This window comes from Rhamphochromis sp. 'chilingali', assembly GCF_963969265.1.
Source record: "Rhamphochromis sp. 'chilingali' genome assembly, chromosome: 16".
Lineage (NCBI taxonomy): Eukaryota > Metazoa > Chordata > Actinopteri > Cichliformes > Cichlidae > Rhamphochromis > Rhamphochromis sp. 'chilingali'.
In genome coordinates, this window is record NC_137943.1 from 342,804 (window position 1) to 360,845 (window position 18,042).

At 45.2% G+C, this 18,042-nt stretch overlaps 1 protein-coding gene across 1 annotated transcript; it reads right to left on the reverse strand.

Annotated features, from left to right (window-relative positions):
* Window positions 1-500: 500 nt before the first annotated feature.
* tyw3 (tRNA-yW synthesizing protein 3 homolog) lies at window positions 501-6,255 on the reverse strand. The gene is made up of 6 exons (XM_080907207.1): window positions 5,946-6,255; window positions 5,340-5,420; window positions 5,157-5,255; window positions 3,475-3,546; window positions 1,844-1,977; window positions 501-1,740 (listed from the first exon to the last, which is right to left on the reverse strand). The coding sequence occupies exons 1-6, from the start codon at window positions 6,111-6,113 to the stop codon at window positions 1,497-1,499; spliced, it is 798 nt and encodes a 265-aa protein (XP_080763333.1). The 5' UTR covers window positions 6,114-6,255; the 3' UTR covers window positions 501-1,496.
* Between the last annotated feature and the right edge of the window lie 11,787 nt (window positions 6,256-18,042).

Below are 18,042 nucleotides of genomic sequence, written 5' to 3' on the forward strand. Positions count from 1 at the left end.
GGAGACAAAACCAAATCCGGCACAGAAACAGAGACCGATCACCTCCCGTGGCCTTACTCATGACTTTATATTCTTCTGTGAAAAGCTGTGAGAATTATTCTTTAATCCTTGAAAGAGTAGTTGTCAAACAGCTAACAGATCATCTGCAGAGGCTTATTTGAAGAGTTTCAGTCAGGTTTCAGAGCTCATCACAGCACAGAAACAGCTTTAGTGAAGGTTACAAATGATCTTCTTATGGCCTCTGACAGTGGGCTCATCTCTGTGCTTGTCCTGCTAGACCTCAGTGCAGCGTTCGATACTGTCGACCATAATATCCTATTAGAGCGATTAGAACATATACAGAACATATACATGTATATATGTATATATATCTGTATATATACCTGGAGTTGCCCACCCCTGCTCTGGACACTTGCAGTCGTCACACATGGACATCAAATGTGTGATAAGCTGCAGGATTCAAACACAAGTGTAACTTATAAACACATGTTCATACTTTTATTCCACAATCAGAGAGAAAGAAACAGAGAGAGTGCAGGACAGACAGACAGGTGACAGTCTCAGGTGTATACACTGCTACACAACAGCACAGAGAAGCAGGATTTAGTGTTTGTGTTATTACGAGTGTAAACAAGAAGAGTTCCAGATGGTACAGTGGACACATGTGTGACTGCTGTGATTAAAGCATCTTTCTTTCAGCTTAACGAGTGAACCGTCAGCTCGTTCAAACACACGTTAAAGTCCGTTTGGCTCGACACCACCGAACAGAGGCAGCAATATAACATAGCTCACATTAACAGTGCAGTGAATCCTGCTTGTGCCGTGATGTTCAGGACTGCAAACAGAGCAGCATCACTGACTTTCAGCCTGTTGTGTTTGTGGATATATGACTGACTTTAATTATCCATAAAATGATCACATTTTCTAAGGTCAACTATTGAACGGCCTTTCAATTGGGACAGCCTTCGTCGCGTCGCTGTGATGTAATCGGCCTTAAAATGCAGCCTTTAAGGCTGCAGACCCTGAATTGGGATACAGCCTAAGACTCAGAGATAATCAAAGGAAAGATGTTTCTGAATGTGTGTTGCTAGCATCAAAATATGTTTCAGTAAATACAATGTCTTAGTTTTATGTGCCAGGATTGCTTCATACTGTCAGGTTCTGTATTTCAGGTCACGGTGTTCGCCCTCCATTCTAATGTAACTCAAGTCAATCATTTTTCTGAGCACTGCTGCACTCTAGTGGTCACAGCATGTAAATAAACTCTAAGTTCACATATTATGCTTTGAATTATTTTTTCGTTCTATACACAAATAAGAACTCAAATAACTGATCCCTTCAGTCTTTTCTGTTTTGGTATTTGCTTTAATGTCGTTGTTACCATGGTGATCACAGTGATGAAAGCCCATCATCACTGCAACACTAGCAATCTCTAAAACTGAAAACTGGAAACTCTAGAATCCAGTGAAACCAGTCTGTGAAACTGAGCCATTAGTTCACGTGAACAGATCCAGACAGTCTTCTAGCCCTGGCACACTACAGTCCCCATCACCATGGCAACCGTCTGTCTCATGCTGCTCCCTCTTTTGCCTCCGTTTATATACACTAGTTTTTTTCCTCTCCTCCTTTTCCTCCTCTTCGTCTGTCCCCTTTTCTGTCTCCGGAGCATCATGAGGATCTTGGATCTGGACTCTTTGGAGTTTCTCTGTTAGCAGGGCTGAGTGGAGGTTCTGGTAGAACCTGCTGGCAGCAGAGAGAGAGAGAGAGAAAAATCACATGTTTGACAGGAAATCCAGTGAGACTCCAGTATGCCTCTGACTTTACAGCCAACCAACACACTGACCTGGATATCCTTCTATGGTTCTCCTCCATCTTCTGATTGGCTACCTGTGTTAGATAGGTGATGTATTCCTGTGGAAGTAGGAGCGTTCCATCATGGCTCAGAGGAACCTCCAGGCCATGGGTGCTACGGACTGCCTACAGGGACAAATGCAGTAAAGACATTTTTATTACTATGCTACAGTTTATGGAAGAAATGCCGACAACGAAGGTCTAATTTTACTGAATCATTGTAACTGTATTATACAAAGAGGGCATATACATGTGGGCAGCTGTGGATGCAGAGTGTCGACTACCAGAGGTTCAATCGTTAGCTACTCCAGCCTTCATGTATTCAAGTATCCTAGGCCACAGATACTGAACCCTGTGTGTGTGTGTGTGTGTGTGTGTGCCAGACAAGGTACTTCAGCAAAGAGCAGCTGGGGATGGAAAATGCGTTCAGCTGAATGCTGCTGTGAGTTGGCCTTATATAGAAGAAACTGAATTGAACTAAAATGAAACCTGAACAAAGCAACTGCATGAACATGTGTGGGACTGAGTGAAAATTTGTGGTAACCTCTGAGTGTCAGTTAGTGTAGAAAAGCCCCCCAAAAGAACCGTCAGTTCTCCGTCACTTATCCAACGGAGCGTTGCAGCGGCTGGAGCCCTGCTGTCATCACAGCATTGTTCTAATGAGACAACATGTCCTGGGAACCTCTCACGGAGATGTAGCCTGGTGGCATCAATCATAACGTCTCAGTACTGCTCTTATACATGATTTCATCCAACACCTAATGGCAGTGGGGCTGCTGCTCTATAGACCACGCCGTGTTAGCAGCGAGCACAGGGCAGGCTGCCACTTGCATGAAGTCTACTTCTGATCCATTCGGCTCAACAGCTGCATCACGACGGCGTGTCATCGTGCAGGAGTCAGCTGACTTTAATGTTCACTGTTTCTGTGCTTTCATCACTACTGTCAAACTCTTATAGTTACATTTCTACTTGTTATTCAGCATCTAGCTTTGATCAATAAGAACACTGTCTGTAAACTGTTAGTCCGATAATCACTGACACTGGAATTCACTTTGATGGCCTTCAACCTCCCCCAAACATCACAGCGACCTCACTCCCACTCATCCTCCTGTGCAAGCCCTCTTACAACAGACATGCACAGCAGGTTACATACATCAGGGCTGCTCAATTAATCGAACTTTAATCACGATTACGATCTGGGCTTTCAACGATCATTAAAAATGACTGAGCCGATTATTAGCCCCTCCCTCATGCTTTACTCTCGCGCTGCTCCGTGTGGAAAATCGAGCGCACCTCTCTGCATTTCGAACACGCGTCACAGCAATTAAGAGGACCCGAGGGAAGCTCGGAAAGCTAAGCAGAAGTTATTTGGAGAGTGACTGCTGTTGGTTGAAAAGAGAGGTAAAAAACAAATAATCGAGATCTCAATTTCAGTGAAAATAATCGTGATTATCATTTTTGCCATAATCGAGCAGCCCTAACATACATACAAATATAAACATGGCAATCGTTGAAAATACGACCCCCCCCCCCCACACACACACACACACACACACACACACTGATAAATGCATCAGTGTAACGAGCCCGGCCAAAAGGATTCAGATTCATTTTTAAGCATACCGTGATGATTTTTCCCTTCTTGCCGACAGTGAGGCCTGAGTTCCTGAAGCCGGAGTCGATGGCCACTGAATGCTGCAGGTGAGACGACATATTAGACACACACACAGTTTACCTGGATAAATTATTGAGACTCGATCCTAAACAATCCTCTCTTTGGTGTTAGAGGTGATCCTAATACTTTGTAGTGTGTTGACAATGTTAGAGAATAGTGACACTAAGGCACAGGTGTCGGACTCCAGGCCTGGAGGGCCGGTGTCCTGCAGGTTTTAGATGTGTCCTTGATCCAACACAGCAGATTTAAATGGATAAATTAGCTCCTCAACATGTCTTGAAGTTCTCCAGAAGCCTGTTAATGAACCAGTCATGTGATTCAGGTGTGTTGACCCAGGGTGGGATCTAAACCTGCAGGACACCGAAGCCTGGAGTTCGACACCCCTGCACTAAGGCATGAGCTAGCTGCTTTACATAACAGCTGACAGAGGATTTGTCAGCAGCATGTGCCACGTTCAGCAGTGACAGCAGCACTGCATAAAAGCTTTAAGCATTCAAATTAAAGTGTGTCAAAAAGGGTCTTTCTTTGTAAAGGTGTAAAAAGGAAAAACAAAGCAGAATTTATAGGAGTCACAGTTTTCCCTGCAAAGCTAACTGAACACAGTGTGAGAGCATCTCTGTGAGCAGGGCCTCTACAGTGGGCAGTGATCTGCGCTACATGTGTGTCGAATGGCCATAAGTGGGAACAATCGTCACGTCGTAGCCAAAGAAAGAAAACTATAAAACATTACAAATGTCTGAGGTCATCTCAGTAAGGTTTCATCTTAATCAGCTCATCACCACATAAATTGGTTTCACTGAGCGAAATGTATTTTAGCTCCTTTGAAGCGAGGCTGAGTGAGTTTCTGACCCACAGTTAGTGTTTCTCCTTCAGTAGGAGCTATGGCCATAGCAGCACTGACCTGCTCACGAACTACAGAGATGTACTGCAGCATCGTGGGTTTAAAAAACCTTCACTTGTGTGCTAGCATGTTAGGCTTCACCCTGTACCTTTCACAGCTCCTCACGTAAACAGAGCAGTGCGAGAGCACCTGAAGCTGGATGTTGTCAACTACATGACCAAAGGCAACTGGATGGTTCATATATGAAACTTGAGTCACAGTGTTACCCACACACAGTTTGGTCTTATTGTTTCACTCTCCTGTATTCTCATATTTCTTACTATGAACAACTAAAACGTCCTTGGTCTCACCATGTCCAACAACCTGAGATGGACCTTCAGCACCTGAAGCCTGGTCAAAGCCCAAAGCCCAACCGCTGCAGAGCTGAAGGAGCTACAGCATGTGGTCCAAGACTGCACAGCGTGTAGTTACGCTGGCAAAAGCCCCATTTACACACGTGCAGGCATCAGCATATACACAGATTACACAGAAACACTGGAGGACTCACCACAGTGAGGAAAGATTTAGGGGATGAAACGTGTGTTCTTCATGTCAGTAAAGATCTTGACTCCTGTCGGTGTTGTGCTTCTTAAATGTTTGCAGAGTCACTGACATATATGAACGGCAGAAACAAGTCACTAAGCATAAGCAAGGGTCACGTTCAAGCCTAAAAGATTAGTAGAGCTGCCTTTGAGAGATAACTAACCAGAAAATGTGACAAATTATTTGTTTCTCCTAAGAAAGACTCACCATCAGCTGTGCGTCTTCCAGCCGTCGGCACTGAACATGGAGTACAAAGGGCTCAAACTTCAACACAGCATCACCGGAGCACCCGGCCAGAGCAGACAGCTAGAAAACACACACACAGGCATGTGATAAAACAGCACATTCAGCCACGACGGGTATTAATCATCAGGACACCACGAGTCTCACCAGGTCCTCTGAGGTACACTTGTGATGTGAGACAAACAGCCAGGCACAGTTCTGTTTCTGGACAGCACTGCTCTCTGGAGCCTAGAGAGGGGGGACAACTGTCATGTTTCAGTACAGATTTCCATGGTTTTTGTTTGTTTGCTCCGACAGCAGTCAGGATGTGGTTTGCTGTCAAACAAACTGCAACTTAAGAAAACACCAGAGAACATGAAACCAAGACAGCAAAACAAAAGGGATGTTGAATACGTCCAACAACGATAATGACGAACGCCTCCCAGAGTGTTGCATCTTGAACCAGTCTGCAGCACTGCAACAGCGATCAGGTCAGACACTTTCACCTCTACAGCTGACGATGTGCTGACAATCAGTCTCAAGTCACACAGTCTGCAAACTACGGCAACCAGGTCAGATCAACCGGAGCCTTCAAATGATTCCAAGAACTGCTCCTCTTCTCCGATCGCTGACAGCACAATGCTCTCCTCTGCAGCTTCATGTTTCAGCTGATTTCAGTTCAGAGGTATTACAGAAATAAAATGTGAAGGCAATCGTTTTCTCCCAGCTACTTGTCATAAACATCCCTCTATAATAAAAGTGTGTGAGACTCACCCCGTCGATGAGGATGACTCTCCCAGAGCAGGAGCTGGTGGTGAAGTACTCCTCCCGGCTGTTGAGCAGAGACACGACGTGCTCGATGGCCTCGTCCACGGCGCCCTTCTTACTCAGGTCCGCTTTGTTCAGGCACTGCTTTTTCCACTGAGCGAAGCTTTTCTCCATAGCTCCGCACGCCGAGCCGCTACTTTAACCTGGTTTGCCTGTCGCATGAGCCGGCCTTCATAAGCTTTCATCCCTTTTTACTTCACGGATGTCAGCTGTTAGCTTCACGGAGGGCTGGTTCTTCTTCTTCAGTGGGACTGGAACCGATGAAGGGCAGTCAGCAGCGACACTGCCATCTGCTGTAGTTAAGTGGAAGTGTAGCTGGGAAGACCGTTTTTTGGGTGATGGCCCTTTTAGAAGCAAGTCTCTCGTCTCGGTAGCCAAAAAGGCCTCCATGCAACAATATGAAGTTCTTTGTGTGTCTCTTTTATAATAACAGTGTCCTTGGGGTCATTAGTGTTACTGCTGAAGTTGAAGCATACGCTACTAAGGTATGGTTCTTGGTGACCAACGGGCTGGTTTGAGTATGTCAGAAACTGCTGATTTACTGGGATTTTCACAGTCATTTCTACAGTTTACAGAGAATAGGATGAAAAAGAGGAAATATCCATCGAGCTGCAGTTCTCTGGGTGAAAATGCCAAAGGGCAGAGGAGAAAGGCTAGACTGCCCCAAGCCTGTAGGAGGGCAATAGTAACTTAAAAAGGGCACTTGTTAAAACCAAGGTATGCAGAAAAGCATCTCTCAGTGCAGCAGGTTCAACGCTGAAATGAAACAGATGGACTAAAGTTGCCACAGAAATTGCCACTCCTGTCAACTAAGACCAGTATACTGAGGCTACAGGTCACAAAGACTCACTGAAACTGGACAATAGAGGACTGGAAAAAACATTGCCAGCAATGTTCCCTCTAAGCTGCGCGCGTGCGCAATTGCGCACTGCTGGCACGGTCTCTGCACAGAAAATCTGCGTTGCGCACAAGAAAAAAATCTAACCTGAATTGAAATTAAAATTAAAACTTTAACAATTCTGTTCTGCAGTGTCAGTCAGTGACTGGCTGCTCCCGTATGGGATTAGAACGATGCCACCTTATCCCATAGTCCAGCCAATAATGCGATTTACATACATACGCAGCTAATCCACGTGGTCGACAGGCTATGACAGCGTCCTTATGTGCCGGTGTTTTAGCTGGCAAAGCGGCTGATGTGGAGTGAAGCCACGTTAATGACTAGGGATGGGTACTGATAAGATTTCCACGATTCCGATTCCATTTTTGATTCTGTTTAACGATTTGATTCTTTATCGATTCTTTTAAAAAAGGAGAACACTAAGGTCGATTAGCTTAGAACTTTGTTTTATATCTTCTCTTTGAACAAGATAGAAATTTAGGAGTAACATGGCCTTACAAACCCAACAGTGAGATCTTAAGAGATCCAGCCTGTGGCTCTTCAATGGGGTGTCACAGGGTCCCCAGGAAAAAAATGTAAATGTAAAATAATAAAATAAATATTCTTCTGTAGCAACAACAAAGTATAACATAAATTATTCTGTAGCAATTACACAAGAATATCCAGTAATGTCCCTGCCTACAATTAAACACATTCACTTACTGAAAATCATCTGCTGTGGCAAACGGGTGCAAGCCTTTGACCACAAACTGAGTCACTGCTCGGTGACATTCGTCTATCCTGGCCTGAAAGGAGACGCTACCAGTAGACTGCAGCGAGAACTGCCAGCATCTGAGCCAGACTCTGTCTGTCTCATCATGGTCACTAAATGCACAGTAATGGCAGGTTTGTAATAAGGCAGATCGCGCTAACATAATATGCACTGTTAGTTGATTATTTACCTGCTGCATTAACGGGAGAGGACGTGCAAACGTTACCGCTGCTGCTGGGTTGAGATTCACGAGTCCGGAGCGGAATTAAAAACACGACATTCATTTAAGGTCATCACGTGTTTTTTGCATATTCGCAGTGTTTCCTCCCTTAAATGAAATATCTACTTTGCAAGTATTGCAAGTTGCCCTGTTGTCATTCGTTCTGTAAAGTATAACCAAACTTTTGAGCGTTTGAGCCGTTTAGGCGCCGTGTTTCCTGCCAGGTAAATGACGCTCCGCAACGTGGTGACGTCATTCGGGGCGACTGGAATCGATAAGGGAATCGTTTGCAAAAATGGCAAACAATTCCAAGGAATTGAAACAGTGGGAACCGGTTCTCAACAAGAACCGGGTTTCGATACCCATCCCTATTAATGACAACGTGTACAACCATTGGAGACGTGAGCAGGACAGACGGAACAACTGACGGACAAAGTGTGGACTTTATACCAGTTTTTAAATTGTGTTGATCGGCCACGTAAAACCAGAGTTATGATAAAATATCTGCAATGTTTGTTTTTCTTCCTGAATACTGTCGTTGTTTATGTTTACTGCGGGAAGAAACGGTAAAGACGATAGTGATACATCTGCTGCTGTCAGGCCTGCAGGTATCAGGCTGCTGTTCTCCTTCATCTCATAGTGGACAGAAATTATTTTTTGGAGCGGCACAAATAATTTGTGTGGCATCAGATTTGATGCAGAACAGCTGATTGTTCTGTAAATAGTTTGAAATGTTTGTTTAAAAACGCCTTGGCTGCATTTTTAGGTAAACAGTTGCAAAAAACTTTGTTGTTTGCATAACTCAGTTACTTTTTTGAAGAAGTAACTATATAATTAATTGCCCAACATTGGTCATTATATCCTGTATTTTGCAGACAGAGTTACAGACTCTCTCCCAGACCACAGACTCAGAATACAAGTCAGAGCTTTATTTAAAGAAAGTTGTGTTTTCAAAATTGAAGTTCAAATTATTTTTTACTTCTAATAGTGTTAACATGCTGCACAGGTCATGGACAGTTAATTAAAAGTAGTCTAACATAAATGCTGTAATTTGATTACTTTAATAAAACATGTAACTTGGATGGATTCGATGCCAGCGTGACCACAGTGCTCACGTCTGCTGTCGCTCACAGTGGTCCAAGGGACGCTCAGGGAGTTTGTGTGTTCGCTCAGACACGTGAAACATTAGAGGGAACATTGATTGCCAGGTATGATAAGTCTTGTTTCCTGTTGCGACATTAAGATGGTAGGGTCAGAATTTGTCATAAACAACTTGAAAGTATCCATGCAGGATCCATCCAGCCTTGTATCAACAGTTCAGGCTGCCGGGGGTATAATGGCGTGGGGAATATTTTCTTGTTGTTGTTGTTTTTTGTTTTCAAATAAATTAAAACCAACAAAGACAGATGATAATATGACAGTGACTTTATTTGCTTGGCACACTTTGCTCTCCTTGGCCCCCACTGAGGATTGTTTAAATGTTACAGGCGAACTGCTCATTGTTGCTGACCATGTCAATCCCTTTATCGTCACAGTGTACCCAGGAAATGCCTTCTCTCGGTCCACAAAACACATGTAGACTGGTTTGGAAAACTCCCATGGACCCTCAAATATTTTTGAAAGGATAAATAACTGGTCTAGTGTTCCGCGACCAGGTTAAAAATTGCATTGTTCCTCCTCTATCCGAGGTTGAACTGATGGACAGACTCACATTTCCAGTACCCTGGTATAGACCTTTCCAGTGGAGCTGAGTAGTGTCATCCCCCTGAAGTTTGAGAACACCCACCACCTTATCAAAGATGGGATCCACCACCCCAGTCTGTCATTTCAGAGATACCATCCAGATGTCCATGTGATATGGTATAGAGGTGTGTCAACCAAAACAGCCCTACAACATCCAGAGCATTCAAGAACTCTGTGCACCCCAGGGGCCACAAAGAAGTTGTCTAACTACCTCAGTGACCTGGCCTCAGGAGAGGGCTCGTCGTCCCCCTTGTCCCCAAACTCAGCTTCTTCTACAGAATGTGTGTCAGTGGGATTAAGGAGGCCCTCGGAGTATTCCTTCCAACTCCCAACTGCCTGAGCACATCAGCACCCCACCCCCACTATACACTGTGTGAGCAGAGCACTGCTTCCCTCCTCAGTTGCATGAAAATTTGCCAGAATTGCTTCAAGGCAGACTGAAAGTCTCGATCCATGGCCTCACCAAACATCTCCCACACCAGCGTTTTTGCTTCAGCTACGATCCGAGCCACAAACCATTTGGACTGCCAGTACCCATCAGCTGTGTCAGAAATCCTACAGGCTAAACAAGCCTGAAAAGCAACACCTTGCAGTTGCAGCTCCTTGCAGGAGCCTCAGCGATGGAGGTGTAGAACGTTCCATTCAGACTCAGTGTCCCCAGCTTCCCATCAAATCTTTTGTAGCTCTGCTGGGGGTGGGAGTTGAAGATCTCTTAGACTGGGGCCTCTGCCAGGCATTCCCAGTGCACCTGGCAAATTTGGGTGTGCCAGGTCTGTCCGACGTCTTTTCCCACCACCTGATCCAACTCGCCACCAGGTGTTGATCAGTTAACAGCTCTGCCCTTCTCTTCACCTGAGTGCTACTTAGGATGTCCTGGTGCGTTGTGCACTTATGAACATCCTTATGTGTGAATACGGTGTCAAACTACCGTGACTCTTGAACCACTGGTGCAATTGCAAAATTCCAGCAGTTCCTGAAAGCAGCAATTCTGTGCTTTTTACTGATATTAGGGTCATTATGGTAATCCTAAGCAAGGCACCACATCCAAGTTTTGGCAAAGAGCACAGAAAACAAGACAGCAAGCAGCAAAAATAAAACAACAAAAAACACGATAAAGAGCTCTTCGTCTGGTCCCCTCACACAGGACCTGTTTGCTTTTGGAGACTACCAGGGGGCAGTAAAAGTCCCTGGACAACATAGTCCCTTGGATCACTGGGACACACAAACCCCTCCACCATGACAAGGTGCTGTAACAGCCACTATGGTGTGGTGTCCCTCTAAGACACCCAAGTCGAGGGTTGATGGTGTCATCAGTTTGTGCCACTGCTCTGCTCTCTCTCTCTGTGATTGTGTGGACATGTGCTTGCACGCTAGTGCATGAGGAGGGACGGATTTTATGTTTTACCCCTCCAGACACCTTTGTTTGCAACGTTATGGGTTGTACGAACACTGTGCGCTATGTTTGTTAAGCTGCAGCCGTTCAACCGGGCTTATATGGTTGATGAAGAGAAGGTATATTAAAGAACACACTGTGGAATTCCCAACACCAGTGTGGGTGTGTATTCTTCCGCCTAGCCTGCTAGGTGTTTTGCCGCCTCTTCTCAACCACACAACACAACCCAACGTTACAGTGCCAATACATAGAGGGACTATGACAGTAGTATGGTTCAGTTTTTCTAAATGTTTTCATTGTAGTAAAACAAATTCTAAGAGCATTAGGGATGCTCACAGCAACATTAGTCACGTCAGTTGCATCTCTGCCAGTAAGGACATCAGCTGCTGTCAATCTGCGTAATCAGAAGATCACTCTCACCTGCCTGCCCACCTGTTCACTATCCTCGCCTGCTCCGCTTGGAAGGACGCTTCCCTCTCGGCTCATCGACACCCCGGACCTTCTCTGGCTTCCCCCGCAGTGCCGCTCACCCTTGTCTTAAGTAAGCCACCCACACATTCCACAGTACAGTCATGTCCCGTCCCTGGCGGCGCATATCGCTAACTCCTCTCTCTCTGATTTCAGACCCACCTCTCTGCGAGACTTTTCCTGTGCACTTTCACTTTTCACTTGTAAATAAATTCACTTTTGCATCGAACCACTCCGAGTTCAGTGTCTGCTTTTAGGTTCATTCCTGTGCCGCCCGTGACGTAGCTCTGCCTCCCAGGACATGAAGCAGGCATCGAGGAAATCCAGGCCCCAGAAATCTAGAGGCCCCCCAGAGCACGAGAGCCCATGGAGGACCACCAGAGGGGCAGTCGCACCACCCACCTAGAAAAGAGCTGAGGAGAGCCCCAGAGGGGGGGGAGGGTCACCAGCAGCAGCCACAGTGCAGAAGCCACAGGGGGCCATGGTGACAACCCCGCAGGCTTTGCTGAGAACTGGCAAAGTCAGGGTGGAACGATCACCGGGCCCAGAGATCTGAGAGCCAGGGGCCCTCCACACCCCAGAAGGGGCCCGACCAAGCCACGGGCTCCAGGCCCTGCCAAGGAGCCGCCAGGAGTGAGCCACTACATACCTGGGCACCTAGCCCCTCCAGGCCCCCACACCTGGAGGGGCTTCAGATGTTCCCAGAGAGGTGGGGTCTATGACCCGACCTGGCACATGGACAAACAGGCACACACAGACACAAACATGCATTCCCACCCTCGTGCACACATATACAAATACTCAGCACTCGCACAACACGGAGACACACAGAACTGAACGCAGTACACGCACTCACACTCCCCAAATGGGTCCAGGCACCAGCACCCCCAGAGGGGAAGCCCACCAGCTCGGACCCAGACCAGATGGCCAGCTCCTCCTCCCGGCCCCCATCCGCAATGGTGACGAGGGTGTGAAGACCCCATACCTCACGCCGCCCGCTCATATGTGGTGTTGCTGCGTGCTGCTCTAAAGTGCATTTAAAACATGGCAGGGGCACAGTGCCAGCTACCTCTGCCAGACAGCAGCTGGTGTCAGCACGGCCCCTCCCAAGAACCCTCAATGTCTACATGTGTTTAAAATCGAGAGTCGGGCACCGGCGCCAGAGGTGACGGTGAATGAACAGACTGTCCTCTGAATGCCGTTTAATGTGCCCACCCCCAAGGCCCTATATGTATGTGTTATGAGAGTGTGAGTAATGTGAGCGTCTAAGTTGTGGACAAAACTGAGGCACAGGTGGCCAGAAGGAGACAGAGGAGGACTGCCTCCTGCACCTACGCGCTCCCTCAGACGTGACTGCAGACGCGCCAAAAGGAGATGGGAAAAGGACAGATTGCACGTTTACCTACAGACTTTAAGGACTCGTCTTTCTGCTCACCAAGAAGCTGTAAAAACTGCAAAGACAACGTTTGTCTCAAACTTAGTGTCAGTAAACAGTCACAGGCCTCAGGTACTTTTTAATGTCCTTAACCGCTTTCTTAGTTCACGTGATAATGCTGGAGTCATTTCTTCACCAAGTATGTGCGATGATGTTTTAGCATTTTTTAATGTCAAGATCCTATCGATTAGGGCCCTCGTCTCGTCGTCTGCTGCCTCAGATCAGAGTCCTTCTCCTGTGTGCTCAGCTGTCTTAGAGCAGTTTGATCCCGTCTCCCTTAAGGACTTGACCGCGGTAGTTAGTAACCTAAGATCATCACACTGCCCCTCTGATTGTCTCCCCCCGAGCTTGCTTAAAAGCACTTTTAATACTGTTGGGCCTTTTATCCTGAGATTAATTAATACGTCCCTTGCTACAGGCTGCGTCCCATCATGCTACAAGCTGTAGTTCAGCCTCTTCTTAAAAAACAAAACCTGGACCCAACTGTTCTGTCCAACTACAGGCCTATCTCAAAGCTTCCTTTTCTATCTAAGGTCTTGGAGAAAGTGGTCTACCTACAGTTGCAGGCCCACCTTGATTTTAATATGATCTCTGAAAAACTTCAATCTGGTTTTAAATCACTACATAGCACTGAGACGGCACTTTTAAGGGTTTTTAACGATATTCTTTTAACTCTGGACTCTGGCAGCCCTGCTGCCCTTTTATTGTTGGACTTGTCAGCAGCTTTTGACACGGTCGACCGTGACATCCTGTTATCATGGCTAGAATTTCATGCTGGCCTAAAAGGATCTGCCCTACAGTGGTTTCGGTCCTATTTGTCAGAAAGGTTTTTTTTATGTCAGTATGGACCCCCACAACTCCAAAATAGCCCCTCTTAAATACGGGTTACCTCAAGGCTCTATTTTGGGTCCTGCTCTGTTCGCACTTTATTTGTTGCCATTGGGCTCCATCTTCTCGCGGTACAGCATTTCATTTCACTGTTTTGCTGATGATTTGCAGATTTATCTACTTTTTTTCTTTTTTTTTTTTGTCCTGTTTGGATCTTTAGCCATCAGAATTGTTGTCTTAAGGCCAAGAAAGATGCCAAGCGGATTTATTTTACCAAGTGGATCATCATGGCCTTGCCATATTGGTCCATTTGATTCATCACCCATGGGCTGTCCACCAGCATGTCCTCTGTTGTTGACTTGGCTGTCTTTGACCACTACTGTGTGTTTTTTAACATCACCGGTTTTATTCAGCGGGAGACCTCGGTGCGAACTGTGAGGAGGCGCTCTCTAACCTCTGAAGTGGCTGCAAATCTTACCAGGGTTTTAGACGAATGCCCCCCTGTGATTCTACCTGCACCCTGCGATCTGATTTTTAATCATTTCAACAGCAAACTGAAGAAAAGCCTTGACTCCGTTGCTCCACTCACCACCAAAAAGATTAACGTAAAACATGCATCACCCTGGAGAAACGAAGAAGTCAAAACACTCAAAAGAAATTGCAGGGCAGCAGAAAGGAGATGGAGGAAAAATAAAAATACTATCAACCATCAAATATTTTGCGAGCAACTTAAAATGTACAATAATACATTAAGGAACTCAAGAAATTCATACTTCACCAAAATAATCAGTAATAACAAAAATAATCCCAAGGTCCTCTTTTCCACCATAGATCATTTATTTAACCCTGATTTTAACAGCTCCCAAAGAAACCCACAGACTCGCTCTGTGGGCAGTTTGCAGACCACTTCAGGGGAAAGATCAGCGCCATCACATCTGATATTTTATCTAATCGCAATATGATTGTAAACACATCTGAGGGCTCGATTGTACCTGAGGAGACACTGGACAGCTTTGTCCTGGTTAATGCTGAGAACTTTCAGAAGGTTTTCTCCACAGTGAGACCCACCACATGTCTTTTAGATCCAATTCCTTCTTCACTCTTTAAAACACTTTATGGATTTTTGAGGCTGAGCTTTTATACATGATGAATTGCTCTCTTCAGTTGGGTGTCTTCCCTGCTGCCTTTAAAACGGCGGTGGTGAGGCCCCTTCTGAAGAAGAGCAATTTGGATTGTAATGATTTTAATAACTACCATTTTTAAGTAAAATCTTAGAAAAACTTGTTTTTACTCAGATTACTGATTTTCTCAATGATAGACAGATCCTGGAGATATTCCAGTCTGGATTTAGGGTGAACCACAGCACAGAGACGGCTCTCCTAAAGGTTTTAAATGATCTTAGATGTAACTGGGACGCCCAAAAGCTCTCAGTGCTGGTGCTGCTGGATCTAAGCGCAGCCTTTGATACAGTAGACCACGCTATTCTTTTAAACAGACTGAAACACATGGTGGGCCTCTCTGGTGCTGTACACAACTGGTTCACTTCCTATCTCTCTGACAGATCTTTTATGGTGAGTATGGATACATGCTCCTCTAAGATCCATAGAATGACATGTGGTGTGCCTCAAGGGTCGGTTCTAGGCCCTGTACTTTTTAATTTGTATATGCTCCCTCTCGGCAGTGTCATCAGGAGGCATGGAGTGAACGTCCACAGTTACGCTGATGACACGCAGCTGTACATCTCCGTGTCTCCTGATGACACCAGACCAATGGATGCCCTTTTTAACTGTGTCTTGGATATAAGATCTTGGATGGCAGAAAACTTTTTACAGCTTAACCAGGACAAAACTGAAGTTTTAATTGTTGGTCCTGAGGCTCAGAGAGAGAAACTCTTGTCTAAATTACAGGCATTTTCACTATGTCCTTCACTACAAGTGAAAAACCTGGGTGTTATTTTTGACTCTGAGCTTGGTTTTATCCCACATGTTAAACATGTAACCAAAATTGGATTTTATCATCTAAAAAATATAGCCAGAGTCCGCCCTATTCTCTCTTGGGCCAACACGGAGATGCTGATGCATGCTTTTATTACCAGTCGCATTGATTACTGTAATGCCCTGCTCTCTGGTCTTCCTAAGAAGAATATTTCACCTTTACAACTCTTGCAAAACTCGGCAGCTCGTGTGCTGACGGAGACCAGAGGGCGGGCCCACATTACACCGGTTTTAAAATCGCTGCACTGGCTCCCCGTGTGTTTCAGGATCGATTTTAAAGTTCTTTTATTGGTTTTTAAATGTCTTAATGGTCTTGGGCCTTCTTATCTCTCAGATTTGCTTTTACCATATGAACCCTCGCAGACCCTGAGGTCCTCTGGTACTGGCCTTTTGATTGTCCCTAAAGTCAGGACACATACTCACGGAGAGGCAGCTTTTCAGTGGTATGGTCCTCGTCTGTGGAACAGCCTGCCGGAGGAGCTCAGGGCCGCAGAGAACGTACATGTTTTTAAGAACAGGCTCAAGACCACCTTTTTAATTTAGCTTTTACTTAGCGTTTATTTATTTTATGCTTATTTATTCTATCCTGTTATTCTATTTATATTATTAATTTAGGTTTTACCTAATATTTATTGATTTTATTCTTATTCATTTTTTAATCTTCTTACTCTATTTATATTTATATTTATATTGTATCCTGTTCTTATTTATTTTATCGTTTTACCCTGTATATATCCTATTGTGTCATATCTCCAGTGTTTCCTCGGAGGGGGCTCTCTGCACCGGGGCTGTGATTGACCGTGGCTGCTGGGTCTCTGGGGGTCCTCTCAGCCTGGCTGGGGGGCTCCTTTGCCTCCCTCCTGCTGTGTGCCCAGCCTGGAGGCTGCGGTCTGTGACCGGCTCCCGGTGCAGACGGCTCCCTGTAGTGTTTCCTCACTTGGCTCATGCGAACCCAGCCCAATTTTACTCTTTAAGTGTGCGCATGTGTGTGTGTGTGTGGGGGGGGGGGGGGGATATGTGTCATTTATGTTAATGAGAGTGTGGGGAGTGAGTTGGAGGGTGGGGTGGGCTGCTTTTAACTATGTAAAGCACTTTGTGCTACATTTTTTGTATGAAAAGTGCTTTATAAATAAAGACTGATTGATTGATTGACCTTTATTATAATTATGAATTTATTTTATTTTCAGTTGCTACAAACGGGACAGACATGACTGGGGGATAGGACAGGGAGAAAGAATGAAAGAAAGAGAGGGAGAGAAAGAAAACCAGAGGGGAGAAGAGACGGTGAGAAGGGGGGGAAGAAAGAAAAAAAAAAGAAAAGAAAAAAAAACAAACACCTGGGTCACCCGTATGGAGAACAAAAACAGAAGAGAAAGCAAACAACAAAGAGCAACATAATAAAAAAAACGGCACCATCACAATAAACTAGCTAGCAGTAGATATCAGTAGATACTAAATAATAAACGATATTGTGCAGCACACAAGATAGACAGCGCAGAATGTGCTTTGAGGCAGCAGCCAAGAAAGCTGTAGTCCGCGTCTGTGAACACCCGTGTGTACACCTGTGTGCATACCTGTGTGGATCAGCCTGCTTGTATTCCAAAGGTTTCTCCATGTAACGATCTGCTAGGGAGTGTGGGGGGGCCACAGCCATGGTACCAAACGGAGAGAGCATATAACCCCAGTTTTAGCTTCATTACACTGGCTTCCTGTCTCCTACAGGATCCAATTTAAACTTTTACTTTTTGTTTTTAAGTCACTTAATGCCCGAGCCCCTCCTTACCTGTCTGAGCTCCTCTCTGTTTGTGCTCCAGGAAAAACCACGAGGTCTACCTCAAAACTAATGCTGTCCATCCCACGGACTAATCTCAAATCCTGTGGTGATAGATCCTTCTCTGTGGCAGGTCCCAGACTTTGGAATAGTCTCCCCTTAAATATTAGATCTGCACAAACACTTGAGCAATTTAAATCTTTACTAAAGACACATTTCTATGCCCTGGCTTTTAACACACTATGACCCAGGCATTCTGGTCTTATTTGAATTAGTTTAGTTATTGTTTTAATTCTTTTACTGTCCTATTATTGTTTTTTACTGTTATTATTGTATTACATTGTTGCTTTTTAATACCATTTTTATATTGTTAAGCACTTTGTGCAGCATCGGCTGTTTGAAATGTGCTGTAGAAATAAATTTGACCTTGACCTCGCACCTCAGTGACACACCTGTACCTTAAGCCCCTGCATGTGTGATGGGGATGGAAGGATTTGGGAGGAGGGCAAAACATAACATAAAAAAAAAAATCCCCACTGAAT